The 14,773-nt window shown below is 42.7% G+C and overlaps 2 protein-coding genes across 5 annotated transcripts in view; both read left to right on the forward strand.

Annotated features, from left to right (window-relative positions):
• PKD2L1 (polycystin 2 like 1, transient receptor potential cation channel) overlaps positions 1-6,148 on the forward strand; it is a 32,219-nt gene extending 26,071 nt beyond the window's left edge. Inside the window, exons 9-15 of one of the 3 annotated variants that reach the window (XM_039871507.1) lie at positions 282-402; positions 1,257-1,355; positions 1,565-1,686; positions 2,530-2,656; positions 3,440-3,558; positions 3,741-3,923; positions 4,233-4,363. In XM_039871507.1, coding sequence (XP_039727441.1) covers positions 282-402; positions 1,257-1,355; positions 1,565-1,686; positions 2,530-2,656; positions 3,440-3,558; positions 3,741-3,879 — 727 coding nt within the window. In that variant the 3' untranslated portion in view covers positions 3,880-3,923; positions 4,233-4,363. Of the gene's footprint in view, positions 1-281; positions 403-1,256; positions 1,356-1,564; positions 1,687-2,529; positions 2,657-3,439; positions 3,559-3,740; positions 3,924-4,232 lie in introns of all 3 variants that reach the window. The other 2 variants (XM_039871506.1, XM_039871508.1) reach the window with 2 other exon arrangements.
• A 90-nt stretch (positions 6,149-6,238) lies between these two features.
• On the forward strand, positions 6,239-12,670 carry BLOC1S2 (biogenesis of lysosomal organelles complex 1 subunit 2). Of its 2 annotated transcripts, none has more exons than XM_039871522.1 (5): positions 6,239-6,394; positions 6,765-6,881; positions 10,016-10,135; positions 10,829-10,933; positions 12,261-12,670. In XM_039871522.1, exons 1-5 carry the CDS (start codon positions 6,292-6,294, stop codon positions 12,290-12,292), a joined length of 477 nt encoding a protein of 158 aa, XP_039727456.1. In that variant the 5' UTR covers positions 6,239-6,291; the 3' UTR covers positions 12,293-12,670. The 2 variants fall into 2 exon arrangements, with proteins under 2 accessions (XP_039727456.1, XP_039727455.1); XM_039871521.1 differs by having other exon boundaries at positions 6,319-6,490.
• Positions 12,671-14,773: the final 2,103 nt, after the last annotated feature.

Below are 14,773 nucleotides of genomic sequence, written 5' to 3' on the forward strand. Positions count from 1 at the left end.
TGGCCCCTCATCCTCCAGCTCCATGGGTGTGTGTATCCTTGGGGAAGCTGGGTATACTTGTGTGGTTGAAGCATCTGTGTGAGAGTCTCTGCAGGCCCTGGTGTGTGTGTGGTCAAATATCTGTGCACCTCACTCTGCCTCTGTCAGATTGGGTTGGAGGTGCAGGGAGGGGTCTGAGTTCACCGAAGAGCGGTAGTTAGGAAAGTGAGATGGGGGTATGGCTTGGAGTCAGGGATATCGTTAGCTTAGGCTCTGGGTGAAGTCCAGACCTGGTCTCTCAGTTTCACTCAGTTCCGGATCATCCTTGGGGACTTTGACTACAATGCTATAGACAATGCCAACCGCATCCTAGGACCTGCCTACTTTGTCACCTATGTCTTCTTCGTCTTCTTTGTGCTCCTGGTAAGGGTCCCTCTGAGAGGAGGGGATTTGGGAACTTGAGGGATAGAAATGCAGAGGGCCTGCAGGGTGGGGTTTTGATACTTCCTATGTTCTGCATTCAGGATTATGACGGGTTTCTCAAATGAGGGATGGGGTGTGGAGGCGGGGGCAGTCTCCTGAGAGTTGGCTGATGTGGTTGGTTAGTGTGGTCAGCACAGATAGTTTGCACAGTATAAGGGAATCTGCAGGCTCCTTCACTAAAATCAAAGCCCTATCCTCCAAGGATGAAAAGGGAGAGAAAAACATCTCATGAGAAGTGGCTGCACCTGGAAGTTTCTACTCCTATTCTCCAAGACTTCTCTTCCTCTGGGGATCTCTGGCTATTTCTTCTACTACTGCTTTGTATTTGTTCTTTCTCCCCACCAACCCTGAAACATCTGGGTTTTATTTTTATGAACAAAGCCAGCAGGTTTCTTTATTTGATCAATGCATGGGGATACAGATATAGATTAGGAGTAGATGATAAAAAGAGCACAATTATATTCTCATCTTGAAAAGGTTCTGGCTTCAGTGCTTGGTGGGCCCTTATATAGAAGAGGTTTGTGGCATATGTTGCAGTATTTTTCTGGCCAGATTACTGCAGCAATTGAGTGAGGACACCTGGTTGATGAGGGAGCATGATCTATCCCTAACAAGACTGTGCAGAAAGGCTGGGCTCTGGGGCCCCTGGGATGCAGGGGTTAGTGGGCTACAGAGCTGGGATCAAAAGCACTGGCTCCTTTAGAACATGTGTCTAGGAAATTAACAGAGTCAGTGGGCTCAATGCTGTTAGTGGGTCTGGGGGTGAGGACATACATCTCTGCTTTATCCTCTAGAACATGTTCCTGGCCATCATCAATGACACATATTCAGAAGTCAAGGAAGAGTTGGCTGGACAGAAGGATGAGCTGCAGCTTTCTGACCTCCTGAAACAGGTAACTACTCAGTCTCTTTGAGCTACTCATCTGTAGCAGGGCCCAGGTCTAAGGCTCTGTGTCCTTGTCTGTTCTGACCAGTATAGGGGCTTGTGCCCTTGTGTACCTTTGACCTATCCCTGGGAACCTGGCATCCTGTTGGTAGAAGTGGGGGCAAGGGATGGTGAGGAGGATGTGAGAACTGGTGCCTGTTTCCTTTCTTCTTCTAGGGCTACAACAAGACTTTACTGAGACTGCGTCTGAGGAAGGAGCAGGTTTCAGATGTGCAGAAGGTCCTGCAGGGTGGGGAGCAGGAGATCCAGTTCGAGGATTTCACCAATACCTTGAGGGAGTGAGCAATCACAGATCTAACTTTCTTTGACTTTGGTCTATAAGTTCTTGACCCTCAACCATATATCCGTTGCCTATAAGCCTCTGATTTTGGTCTATGGACCTCTGACCTTGGCTAATAGGCCTTTGTTCTTGGCGTATAGGTCTCTGATCCTGACCTTCAGAATTATGCCCTTGGTTTAAAGGTCTCTTACCATGTTCTATAATGTTCTGGAATTACTGAACCAATTCTTTAGGACTAATGTAATAATATTATTCCGTAATCACTGTATTTATTCCTCACTCCTACATAACTCTGATCTTGGTTCCATGCTCCCCCACAAATACTGGTCTATTCCCTTAGTCATTTTCTCTCTGCTTCCCTGTTAAACATATTAACAAACACTGAACAAATATACTATGAGATCAGCTGTAGGCTAGCCACAGAATAAGAAGCAGTTGATCATTGCTAAGGCATCCAGTGAAAGATAGGGCATAGCAAGAGGTGAGGCTAGAGAAATGGGCAAGGACTACATTGGAGAATCCTCAAACACCACTATGCCATCAAAAGAATAGGGTGCCTGAGGAATTTTAAGCAGGTAAGGGGTATATTTATAAAGATTAATTAACTCTGGTTGCATTATAGAGGATGGATTTCAGGGATAGGAAATAAAGCAGAAACTGAGGGTCGGGGGTGGTTATTTAGAAGCAAAAAGATTTCTTTGGAGTAAAACTTCTAAACCTTGAAGATCCTGGCTTTCCCATGTGGTTCCCTTCTTCTCAAGAGAGAGTCCTGTCAGAGTCATAATAGTGAGATCACAGACACAGCATGTCAGAAGTCATTTCATCATCCTATTCTCCTCAGACTGGGGCATGCAGAACACGAGATCACTGAACTTGCAGCTGCCTTCACCAGGTTTGACCAAGATGGGAATCGTGTCCTGGATAAGAAGGAGCAGGAACAAATGAGACAGGACCTGGAGGAGGAGAGGGTGAGCCTGGCTGGTTGGTGGAGAGGTAGTATAAGGAAATTGCTTACCCTCTCCTCCCTGTCAACACGCCCAGAACACAAACCCTAACTGAAAACCCGACAGATGAGCAGGAAAGGATTCTCTAGGATAGCAGTTCTCAAATTGCTGCACATTAGAATACTCTGGGAGTTTTAAAAAATCCTCATACTCAGGCCATGCACCCTAGACCAGAATCTCTTGGGTGGAGGTAGTTTCAAGGTCCAGACATCAGTACTCTGTAAAACTCCCCAGGTGATTCCAATGCATAGCCAAGGTTGAGAACTATTGCCCTAAAACATAGTGTTAGTGGGAAAAGGACCAATTGCCCAAGAATCCCTGACAATTCCCTTTGAAGACTTGCCTTCTTCTTGAGATTTTCAAACTCTGATCCTCAGCTGCCTCTACTCAACCTGCTTTATCCCTATCTAGTAGACCAAAAAGTCGAGGGCAGGAGGGACAGCACAAGAAATTTTGGTACGGTCCCTCCTCTCTCAAACTGAGTTGGCTTCGAGTGAACACATTAATCCAGGCCTCAAGGAGCTTATGTTCTGTTTCTTTGGGAGGCGATTCCCTCCCAGAGGCTGGGCCAGCTTTGTGTTCAGCACTATCCCTCTGATTCCATTGTCTCCAGAGTTTTAGAGGAAAGGGAATAGGAAGAACTAGAGCCCAAGGCCTGGTCCTGACAGCCTATTAGGCCAGGTGATGGAACAGAAACTGATGGCTTCCCAGAGTCATCTTCTCTCTGACCTCTGACTTCCTGATCAGGTGGCCCTCAACACTGAGATTGAGAACTTGGGCCAGTCCACTGTGAGGAATCCACAAGGCGAGTTGGATCGAGAGGCTGCCAGAGCAGATGGCTGGGTTTCAGGAGAAGAATTCTACATGTACGTGCAGCCTGGGGCCCAGGGCTGACTGTGTTTATATCATACCTTGAGCTTCTTTCTACAACCTCTAATCTCCTGTCCTAGCACAGGGAGAACTTGTCCTTTAATTCTCCCTACAAGGCTGAGCCTTACCTTCCTTGCACCTATCCAGACACATTGTTCTGTCCCCTATGCCCCTGTAGACACCTGGATCCCCAGACACATATTTCTGCTCCTTCGGTCTCTCTCAAATCCTGCACAGGCTCACAAGGAGAGTTCTGCAACTGGAGACTGTCTTGGAAAGAGTTGTGTCCCAGGTTGATGCTGTGGGCTCAAAGCTAAAAACGCTGGAGAGGAAGGGGCAGCTGATTTCCTCCCCTGGCACGGTGAGTGGCCCTTCACCTGGGTCCTCTTGGCTCCCCACAGCTGAACCTTACCATCTGTTCTACTCAGTTGATGGAGGCAAAAAATTTTTGAGAGACCTATTTTTCAGGTTCTTGGGGCAACATGTTCTCTACAGTAGTCAGTGTTATCAGGGGAGGTGAGGTAGGGAAAAAGCCTAAAAGTAGTTGCTTTGGCCTCAGGGCTGCCTTAGCCTCTAGTAGATGGTCTGGAATTGGAGAATCAGATCCAGATAAAGGAAAGTGGGACACAAAGTCCCCTTTCTAATGACCTGTCCCATTTTCTTCCAACAGGGAGAACAAGGCATTTGGGAGCACCTTCAGCCAGCTCCAGCTGTGACTCTAGCCCCCTGGGGAGTCCAGGGTGGGCAAGAGAGTGGTGAGGAAAGGGTCCTAAAGCATCAGACAGCAGGTCCCTCTCTCACTGTCTCCCCAGAAGGCCACTCTGCACATGCCCTTCTAAGCCAGCACTTCTAAACCAGCAGTTCCCACCACCACTACTGCTGCTGCTGAGTCCCACCTTGGGTTTGGCCTTTTGAGCCAATGTTTCTGTGTGTAGCTGGGCATCATACTTAGGCTTCTTACTCAGTGTTTCTGTGTGTAGTTATGTAGCTCTTTGTAGCTCTGTGAAATAACATTTCCCACTGGGCCTCTCATTCCCTATGCTCTAATATCTATTGCAGCGACTTGAAAAAAAAGTCAATAACAAACAATAACAGTATGGTAATGACTTTTCCTAAGCACCTGGATAGCCATGATTTGTGAAAAAAGCAGAAACCAAAAGAATAGCAAATTGCTTGCCAGTGAATCTTTATCCTTTAATGCATTTAGAGATCTGTTGCTAGCACCTACGGAGTTCTTGTCTTCCTATAGAGTTTGCCTGTAAAAGAGATAGGGAAGCCCTATAGGAGAGGAGACTTTCTCACCTGGGGAGATTACAGTGTTGCAGAGGAGTTAGAGTGACAATCTCCTCAACCTCCTGGGGCGAAGTTCATGAAGGCTCAGTGGAGGAACCTGCTCTCGACATCCTGCTGAACACTGGGAACTGAGGGGGCTGTAAACCAGCATAAAGATGAGGCCTGAAAAGACCTAGGCAAAGAAATGAACTCAGGATTTAGAGATCTTTAGACTAATATGCGTTGGGCTCTGACTCTGTTCTTCCATGGGACAGAGCGGTTTTCCTGGTGACTATCAATAAAAAGCCTTAGGAAAATCAGTACTTTGTACTTGCTTCTGGGATTGTCGGGGAAGAGGAGAAGTGGAACTGTGAGCCATCTTTGTACTTGGGCTGGGGAAAGCTCATCCCTGCTGGGAGGTCTAGAGTGGAGGCAGTGACAATGTGAAGGAGATGGGTTGCCCCAGGAGTCCCAAAATAAGAACTTCTGGCTCATAGAAATGGTTTGAACTGGTGGGCACTATGGTTGTACCATTACAGACTGGAGACAATGACCTAGGGAGACCTGGTTCTCAGGGTAACGAGAGTAAGGTAGCCCTTACTCTGGGGTGGGGGATAGCTGGTGTGTGTGTGTGTGTGTGTGTGTGTGTGTGTGTGTGTGTGTATTTGTAATGTGGGAGTGTGAGGAGCTGCAGATGTAAGACAACCAGATATAAGACCAAAAACTCCTATACTGAGATTTTGGCTGTACAGGTCGGCATCCCAAAACCTGCTATAAATCCCCTTTCCCTTCCCCTGTGACCTTTATCTCTTTCTCATTTTTCATCATCCGTTGCTCCCCAGTTGATTTATATCCACTCCCTTCACTCACCCAGTTCTCCCATTCCATCAAGTACACTCTATACACCCAGGAGACTTATGAAACAGCTAAATAGTGAAGATAACCAGTGTATCCTCAGCCCTAAAACAGCTACGGTCTAAGCTTTCTTACAGAAAGGCTGTATCAACCGAAGAGAAGTAGGTGCCAGCCTGCAGCTTAAGAAAAAGGGGCCAATAAATTAATCAAGACATTGGAAGGGAGAGCATTTCGGCTCAGGAATCAATGCCTGAATGTTTCCCTAAGTCTGAATGAGACTATTTTCAAAAGCATGGATTCCCTGAGCAGTCTTTGGTGACAAACACCAGCCTGGGTAACCTGTCTACGGTGACTTCGTCAGCAGGCCAGCCCCAAGACAGGTGATGAGTCTTACTAGTGACCCCTCCAGGCAGTGCCCGCAGTTTTGAGCGCATCCTCAGTTGCAGACGTCACGACTCTTGGCAGTGGATCAACTCACAATAGCCTTTCTTAGCTTCAATTTTGGCTTCTTACTTACATTTTATCACACACTATCGTGCGGCATGACTTAGCCGGAGGACAGAGCCGCAAACCCAGGGCTGGTGGGCGTGCTCCAAGTGCGCATGCGCATGCCTCCCAGACCCGGAAGCAGCGCGGGGACTAGCATGGCGGCGGTGACGGCGGCCGAAAGTGTCCCCGCGACCCAACGAGAGGAGCCGGTTCGAGGTACGCAGAGTCGATGGGGAAGAAGTGTTCAGACGGAGGCCTGGGGCTCCGGGGAGGGGCCCCAGATGACGGGGTTTACCTGGCAGGAGCCCACAGGTGGGAGGGGCGTGCCTATGTGTGAGAAAGTGTCTGTCAAGGCGTCTGAGGTGGTTGGTCGCGGAATCGAGTGTGAGCTGGGGCGGGTGCAAGGGAGCAGAATTGGCGTGTCAGGTGGGGCAAGGACGAAGTGAGGCATTTGAAACTATGGCATATGGAGAATGGAGCCGAGTTGATAGAATAAGTATAGGTGGAGGGATGTGGGGAGAGAATGCTGTGGCTGGATTAGGACCAGGTATGGAGCAGGACACTTACTCATCCTCCTTTGAGCCAGACGATGCCGCCGTGGAGACAGCTGAGGAAGCAAAGGAGCCAGCTGAGGCTGACATCACTGAGCTCTGCCGGGACATGTTCTCCAAAATGGCAACTTACCTGACTGGGGAACTGACAGGTGAGGCGGGGCCTGGATAGATTCGGGTCGTGCATCACTTGTTGGAGTTACGGTTTGGCTTGGGGAGACCTGGGAGGTGCTTCAGCAGCATCAATCTGCAGCTTCCTCCTTAGTCCCATGCCGTGAAACATGTCTGTCCGAAGTTTGGGGAGGTCATGAATGCGAAGGAAAGAGGTCCATTTCTTTACTGGAGAAATTCACAAACTACTTTCAGAAACACATAAGAATAATTAATCTAACTCGGCAGGCTTTCATAGTGTAGACTAAGGCTGGGAAAACCAAAAGAATTAATCAAGAAGTGCTTCCTTGCAGGAGGTGTATTTTGAGCAAGGTTGTGGAGCAAATGAGTGGCCAAAAAGGGGGATACAACTAGTGAGTGAAATGGTGTCAGCAAGCAGTTTGTTTGGCTAAAGCAGCTGTATTAACTGGGGCAAAGAGAAATGGAATTGGGGCTTGAGGAGTGACCTGCAGATTTAAGGACCTTTTAGGTTGATTCGAGGATTTGGTGACCCACCCTTTAGGACACGATTAATTTTTTGGTCCACGGTGTATTTTCAGGTGAACACATGATCTATGTGGAGGAGAGTCAAAAAATGAAGTCTGGTCCACTGTGGCCTCTCATAAGTGGTTATATTGTTTCACTTCCCCAGGAAATTGCTGTGAGCTAAATTTAGGAGCCAGATTCTATGAGAATAGGCTTGATGCAGAATAGAAGGGCTTATGAGTTTCTATAAGTCTGATTATCTATCTATCTATCTATCTATCTATCTATCTATCATTTCTGAGCAAGAGAAACTAAATAAAAATTTTGACTCTTTAAAAATTCTAAAGATTTGGCAATACTAGTCCCTTTTAAACGGACTAATGCTATGTAGTTTGTCCCCACCACTCCCTGTTTTCTCCCTTTTACCGAGACCTGGTGTCATTTGCCATTTATCATTATTCCTTAATTGTGTTTTTAGTAGTGATACAGAAAATGATTTTCTGCACTAACATCTCTATCAAAATTTGTTAAGTAAACGATAGACTACGATGACCACATAGTCCAATAAGTGGGAAGGAGCTTATTTTTTTGTGGAAGTGAATGATCTTATGTGTTTAATATGCAAATACCTGTCTCGCTTCACTCATTTACATAATCTGGCTGTCTCCTAGGCATTTAGCTCTCTTACCCTTGTTTTAAAGAGACTAATTCAATAGTAGTGAGCATGGATATGGAGGAGAGAGCCCCGAGACAGATGAGCGACATTTCAGATGAAAAGTAATGATGGTCTGTGACAGAGTGATGGTAAAAGGAATAAAAAGGAAGACATGGGTGCAAGAACATTACAGAAGTGGAATATATAGGACATGTTAAAGTGGGTATTGAGGGACTGGAGCAACCTAAAATGTGTTTGAGGTTTTAAGCCTGGGTGGTGCCATCAACCAAAATAGAAAGTTGGAAAGAGGAGCAATGTTTAGAGTGAAAATAATACTTTCAGTTTGGCACGACTGATTTTAGTTATTACCAGGACACCCAGGTGACTTGTATATGTGAGTACGGAGCTCAGAGAGTGATCAGAGGAGGAGAAACAGATTTGGGAGTGCTGTGAGCTGAAGCTATGCAGAATGAAAGTGGCAAAGAACTTTGGGCTAGATAGGAGGGCCTTGACTAAAATCTCAGAGAATGCCAGTATAGAGCAATTAATTTTTTTTTAATAACAATACTTACAGTACCTAGGTTTCCAAATGATTTACTTATTAAAAAATTAATTTTAAGTAGGTTGTAATTTCTTCCTGATTGTCATTCTTACTTGCATAAATGCTTTTTTGAGTTTGAAAGGAAGCTAGCATGACCCTGGCAATGCCATGGGAATATGCCATCCATATAAACATCAGTCATATGTCGCAGTTGAGAAAAGTTGAGAACCGATAGTCAAGGAGGTTGGATAAAAAGATCTGGCATAGAAACCGAAAAAGAGCAGTTAGAAAGAGATTAGAAAATCAGTGTAGTGTAGTATACAATGCTATAATGGCCAAGGGAGAATTTCATGAAGAGAGATCATAGTGTCAGATACTATAGAGAGGTTCAGGAGGATAGTAACTGAGAAAAGGCTATGGATTTCATGCTTAGGAGAATACTGATGACCTTGGAGCACGTAATTTCTTTGGATGGTGGGGCCACAGACCAGAGTGCAGGTGTTCACATGAGTAAATGGTGAGGAAGAGGAAGCAGAAAGTATACAAGCTCCTCTTTCAAAAAGGTTAGCAGTGAAGCTCCTTTGCTTTTCTGAGAAAATGATGTAAATGTAGCAGAATACACTTGATCTTAACCAAGAGGTGATAGATGTAGCAGAATAGAGTGAGTGCTTTGGGGCTGGAGGAAACCTGAATATATATGTAGATAGAGAGGAAGGTCCAGGATAGAGAGAGAATTTGGAAATGCAAGAGGAAGTATCGAAGAGAGGCTTGGAAGAGAGGCCCTGAAGTGGTAGAAGGATTTGAGATCAAGAGCACAGGAGGAGGAGTTGTCTTGGCAAGAACAGGGGCACTTCTGCCTCTTGGGAAAATACTAAGGTACAGAGAAGTTTCAAAGTGAGGCAGAAAGTTGAGGTGTTTATGTAAGTGGGCTTGGTTTTCGGGAAAATTGGAGTAGAAGCCATTTGCTTTGAGTAGGACTGGGGAAGGGAATTGAGAATTTGAGAAGCAGGCAGATAGTTTGGAAAAGTCAATGCATAAAATGCAATATAGAATCACACAGTAATAAATAAGTTACTAAGACGTGGTGAGTTCCTAATTGATTTTACATATATTTATGATGCAGTCCCCCAAATTACATGTTTTCATACTGTAGAAATACTAACACTATTTATTTCACTTTCTTTTCTTAGGACATAAGTTTAGCATTTCCCTTTCTAACCCAGATTCTGAAGTTTGTGGCTCTTATTTGGTTTAAATGGTTTGCTGATTGTTGCCTGAATTTCTGCTTAGACATTCATAGTATACAGGCTGAGTATAAATGTAATAGGTCAAAAGTGACCTGCTCCTTTGACATTCCCTAAGTCATGCCTTGAACTACCATTTAGCCTATAATTCCACATTCCAGTGATTTAAGACAAATCTTAAAGGCATCACATATTCTGTTTGTTTTAAAGCCACCAGTGAAGACTATAAGCTCCTGGAAAATATGAATAAACTAACCAGCTTGAAGTATCTTGAAATGAAAGATATTGCTGTAAACATTAGTAGAAACTTAAAGGACTTAAATCAGAAGTGTAAGTAATAATTTTTAAAATTAAACATGTTTGTAATAAATGTTCTCTTGTGCTTGGGGCTATGGAGAAGGAGAAGGAAATGAGCCCTGTCCTCAGGGAGTTCATTTCTGAAAGTGAATTGCAAAGCTAAGGTGAATTTCTTCCATTTTGAGGAGTAGCATGTTTTGGTGGTATGGTTATTTCTATTTTTGAATGTTGATTTGATCAGTTTATTTCTAGATAGGGATGGAGGAGAGGAAGGATGGCCAGATTCTCGTGAATTGATTTCACAATGAACTCCAAAAAGGACTACTTTATAAACAGAAAACCAGACATCTATAAATAGAAAATCCTAATCTAGACTGGTAGAATATATTTTTCCATTAACTTCTATTGTGTTCCTTGTCTCTAGGGCACCCTTTCTTGGTCTGGGAGTACCCAAGAAACGGAATCAGTTACGGAAAGATTGCTTGAGGAGCAAGGAATTTAAAAGAGACAGGAGATGAAAGAGACTTGTGTTGTCTAGGTTATAGTCATGCATGATCAGCTAGCTACTGTCTTCTAAAGCATTTGTCCTGTTAGTGATCAGAATCATGTCACCCCTAGTGTGTCTTATGTAGAGCTAGAGAGACACTAGCATTCTTACTTTTCTACTCTTTTTCTATACAACTTGTGGAGGCCATGGAAACATGGGGTCTGTCCTTGTTTTTAAAGATGCTGAACTGCAACCTTATCTGGATCAGATCAATGTAATTGAGGAGCAGGTAGCAGCTCTTGAGCAGGCAGCCTACAAGTTGGATGCGTATTCAAAAAAACTGGGTAACCATTTTTATTTGTTTTGATTTAATAAGAAATGCCAGTATGACCTTAGCTAATATTATAGTTAACATTTATGGTGTGCCTACAATGATCTAGTTTCATCCTCACAAAAACCTAGTGAGAATAATTTTTTTAAAATAATAGTAATAAAAATACATCAGGCGCTGTTCTTAATGCTTTACCCGTTTATGTTTTTTATCCTCTCATTAATCCATGAGGTAAGTACATGATTTTTATCCCCATTCTATAGAGGAGGAAACTATGGTTGAAGGGGCTAAGTAACTGTGAGGATACAAAGCTAGTATGTGGAAGAGCTGTATTCCAAACCACCTCTGTTTAATTATAATTTCAAGCTCTTAATTGTGGTTTGGCACCAGATTTTAAAAATGCAGATACATACGTCTTCAAAAACAGCGTAGTCATTCTAGGGTTTTCTTGAAGGTTTACTTTTCCTTTAAGAAAGAAACTGATACCTTTTTTTTTTTTTTAAGGGGGAAACTGATAGCTTGCTAACTGGCTATGACTCCTATAACCATGATTAAAAATAACAAAGTTTTTATCCTAGATATAATTTATTTTTTGCATCATTGACAATTGTTGACTACTTCAAGAGAGTAGTTTATAGCAGACTGACGGTTGACATGGGTGGTGATTAACAGTTTCATTGTTCACAATTAAATTTACTATATGGTGCCTGTGAACCTTACTATGTAGAAGGCATTTTACCCAGTGCTTTCAAGGTTTTAAAGAAAAAGTGAATCTATTACATTAAGAGCCCTATTTAATGGTCTTCTAAATCTTTGTATCTTTCAAAATTGCTTTCCTAGAGTGAGGGATAGGGATAAGAAAATAAAAAGTGAAACATACATTTACACTTCCTGAGAGTTCCAGTCTGTCTCCCAGAGGGTGTCTGGGATAGTGCCTGGAGAGGCAATGTCTGGTGCCTAGTAAGCCTCCTGGTGGCTCAAGGGCCAGTAAATCTGCTTATTTCTGGTGGAACCATCTGATCAGGTGCTGTTGATAGAGTTAGAACATAGTGAACTTATATTGGGTTCTCTATTCTATGTGTGTGTGTCTGACTCCTTACTTTAAGCTGTGCACATCAATGATATTTAGACAGATATCCAAATATCTGTCCTTAGCTAAAATAACATTTATGGTATGCCTACAGTTTGGATACAGTTTAGACAGCTGATGAGATTGAAACTAACACACTTTTTAAAGTGTAATAGACATTTTTGAATTTGCTCAGAAATGCTAATGAAAAAGTATCTTTGTAAGAGCCAGTTTTTAAAATATAGCTTTCTCTCCCTCCCCACCCCGGCAGAAGCCAAGTACAAGAAGCTGGAGAAGCGATGAAAAACTTATTCCTGTGCTGCTGCTGTGTCTTTTTTAATATGGAAAATGTTTTATAAGACCTGAATCCTGAGGCTGATGAATTATTAAAACTCCTCAAAAGGAAGCATGCTGGCCGTCCCAGAAACATCCCACCATTCAAGTAATCTAGAGGACTACTCCTGTATCCCCAGAAACTTACACTTATAACTCCTTACCTTTTACTTGAATGCTTCATTATCCAATCAGGACACAGAGCCTCTCAAAGTTCAGGATAAACCTAGGCTTGCCAGTTGAATCAAATGAGAGGGCCTGTTTTTTCTACATTATTTCCTTTCCTTTCCTTCCCTTTTTCCTTCCCTTTTTCCTTTCCTTTCCTTTTTCCTTTCCTTTTTCCTTTCCTTCCTTTCCTTTCCTTTTTCCTTTCCTTTTTCCTTTCCTTTCCTTTCCTTCCTCCCCCTCCCTTCCTTTTTCTTTTCTTTCCTTTCCTTACTGGATTACCAGTTTATTATAAAAGGATGTTAAAGGATGTGAATCAACAGCCAGATGAAGAGATACACAGGGCCAGGGCCAGGACAAAGGTGCTTCTGTCCTTGTGGAGCTTGGGGCCCCAATAAGGTGGCACATGGAAGCATTCTCGTTCACCAGTGTGGAAGCTCTCCCTCTACATTATTTTCTTAAATGGCTGGATTTTGAGTTACTGGATAAATGGTTGTTTTTTCTGTTAATGATGCTAATGTATTGCTAACAAGATTCTAAATTAAAAAAGGAAAACGAAACAAACTTGGTCTTTATAGTTTATCACTTTGTGAATGTCAGTAATTCGCTTTTCCGTAACATTGCAAATAACAGGAAATCTTAAAATAATTTCAGGCTAAGTCTTCTAGGCTGAGCAGAAACCATGAAAGGAGTATTGAGATAGCCTGCTGTATGTGATGGGCCCCTCCTGTCTCTTCTATGTGTGAGTCAGATGTCTGGGGATGGATGACACCTTGACATGTTCTCCATTTTGGAAATGTGATAAAGACAGAGGATATGTGTGTGTATGTGTGAGGTGGAGAGGTAGGGCCATCATTCACAAAATAAAGCATTTTATAAAATATCTTCCTATTTTTGTATGCAGTGTCAGGGGGGCTCCTGGGGACCTACTGGTCTTTTTTTTCAGACTAAAGATATCAGTGGATGGAGGATATAGACTGACCAGTCTGGTTTGGAAAACAGGCGACCATTTTCAGAATTGAGTGTTAGCAGCTAGGAAGGTGACCAAGGTCCCCAATTCTATCTCCAAAACAGTTCTTAACTTTCTGTTATTTCCAACTATCTCCGTTCCAGACCACCATTGTTTATTCTCTGCTCCTCTGGACTATTTCACTTATTTCTGCTCTAATCTTTATTATTTCCTGCCTTCTCCTAACTTTGGGCTTAGGTTGTCCTTTTTCCAGTTCCATGAGGTATATAATTTTAGGTTGTTTATTTGAGATCTTTCTTTTTTCTTAATAGAGACATTATAGCTATAAACTTTCCTGTTAGAACTGCTTTGCTACATCTATAAGTTTAGATATGCTGTGTTTCCATTTTCATTTGTCTCAAGATATTTTATTTTCCTTTAAAATTTTTTTTGGTCCATTGGTTGTTCAGGAGTTTGTTGTTTAATTTTCATGTGTTTGTGAATTTTCCAGTTTTCCTTCTGTAAATGAATTCTAGTTTCATTCCAGTATGGTTAGAAAAGATACTCGACATAATTTCTATTTTCTTGAAATCGTGGGTACTTGTTTTGTGGCCTAACATGTGATCTATCCTGAAGAATGTTCCATATGCGCTTGAGAAGAATGTGTATTCTAAAGCCAGGCTTGGTATTCATACAAGGCTCCTATTTTTTCCTTTTTGTCAATATCATTTTGTTATTTCTCTGACACATTGTGTTCAGCTATCTTGTTACACCTTAATTCCCACGAATGAGTTTTCTTTTCATAAGCTTTCCACTTTACAATAAATTATGATTTGTAAGAAAGTTTTAAAGATAATACAGAATTCCACAGATGAATTTTCGAATCTTACTGTTATTTCCTCTTCCTGAAATTGTTATCGATCCATGTTTGGCAAACTTCCACTCTTCTTCAAGATTCAGATTTGATATCTGTCTTCCTAGAGTGATATAGTTAGGTTGGGCTAGGTTAGGGCCCAACATTATGCTGAGAACTTCCTAGCAGCTCAGTAACTTCAATTGCCTCGAAATAAAAAATCATAACGTATTCCTTTTTGTCATTTTCCCTGGGCTGTGCTGTATTACCTATAAAGTAAAAATGCATGCTTAGTGTGCCAGAAAAGCAGGGCATTGATATTTATGAGACAGGGAACTTGATATATCCCAAAAAGACATTGGAGAAGTTATGAGGAAAACCAGAACTTTGTTCTTCTTCCTTAAACTTATTTTAAGTTTTAGTTAATTTTGAACTGCTTGTCTGCCGTTGGTGAGTCTTCCATGCTCTTCAGTTGTCAGGAACG

The sequence above is a fragment of the Pteropus medius genome, unplaced genomic scaffold, assembly GCF_902729225.1.
Source record: "Pteropus medius unplaced genomic scaffold, Ma_sr-lr_union100, whole genome shotgun sequence".
In the NCBI taxonomy this organism is placed as follows: Eukaryota; Metazoa; Chordata; class Mammalia; order Chiroptera; family Pteropodidae; genus Pteropus; species Pteropus medius.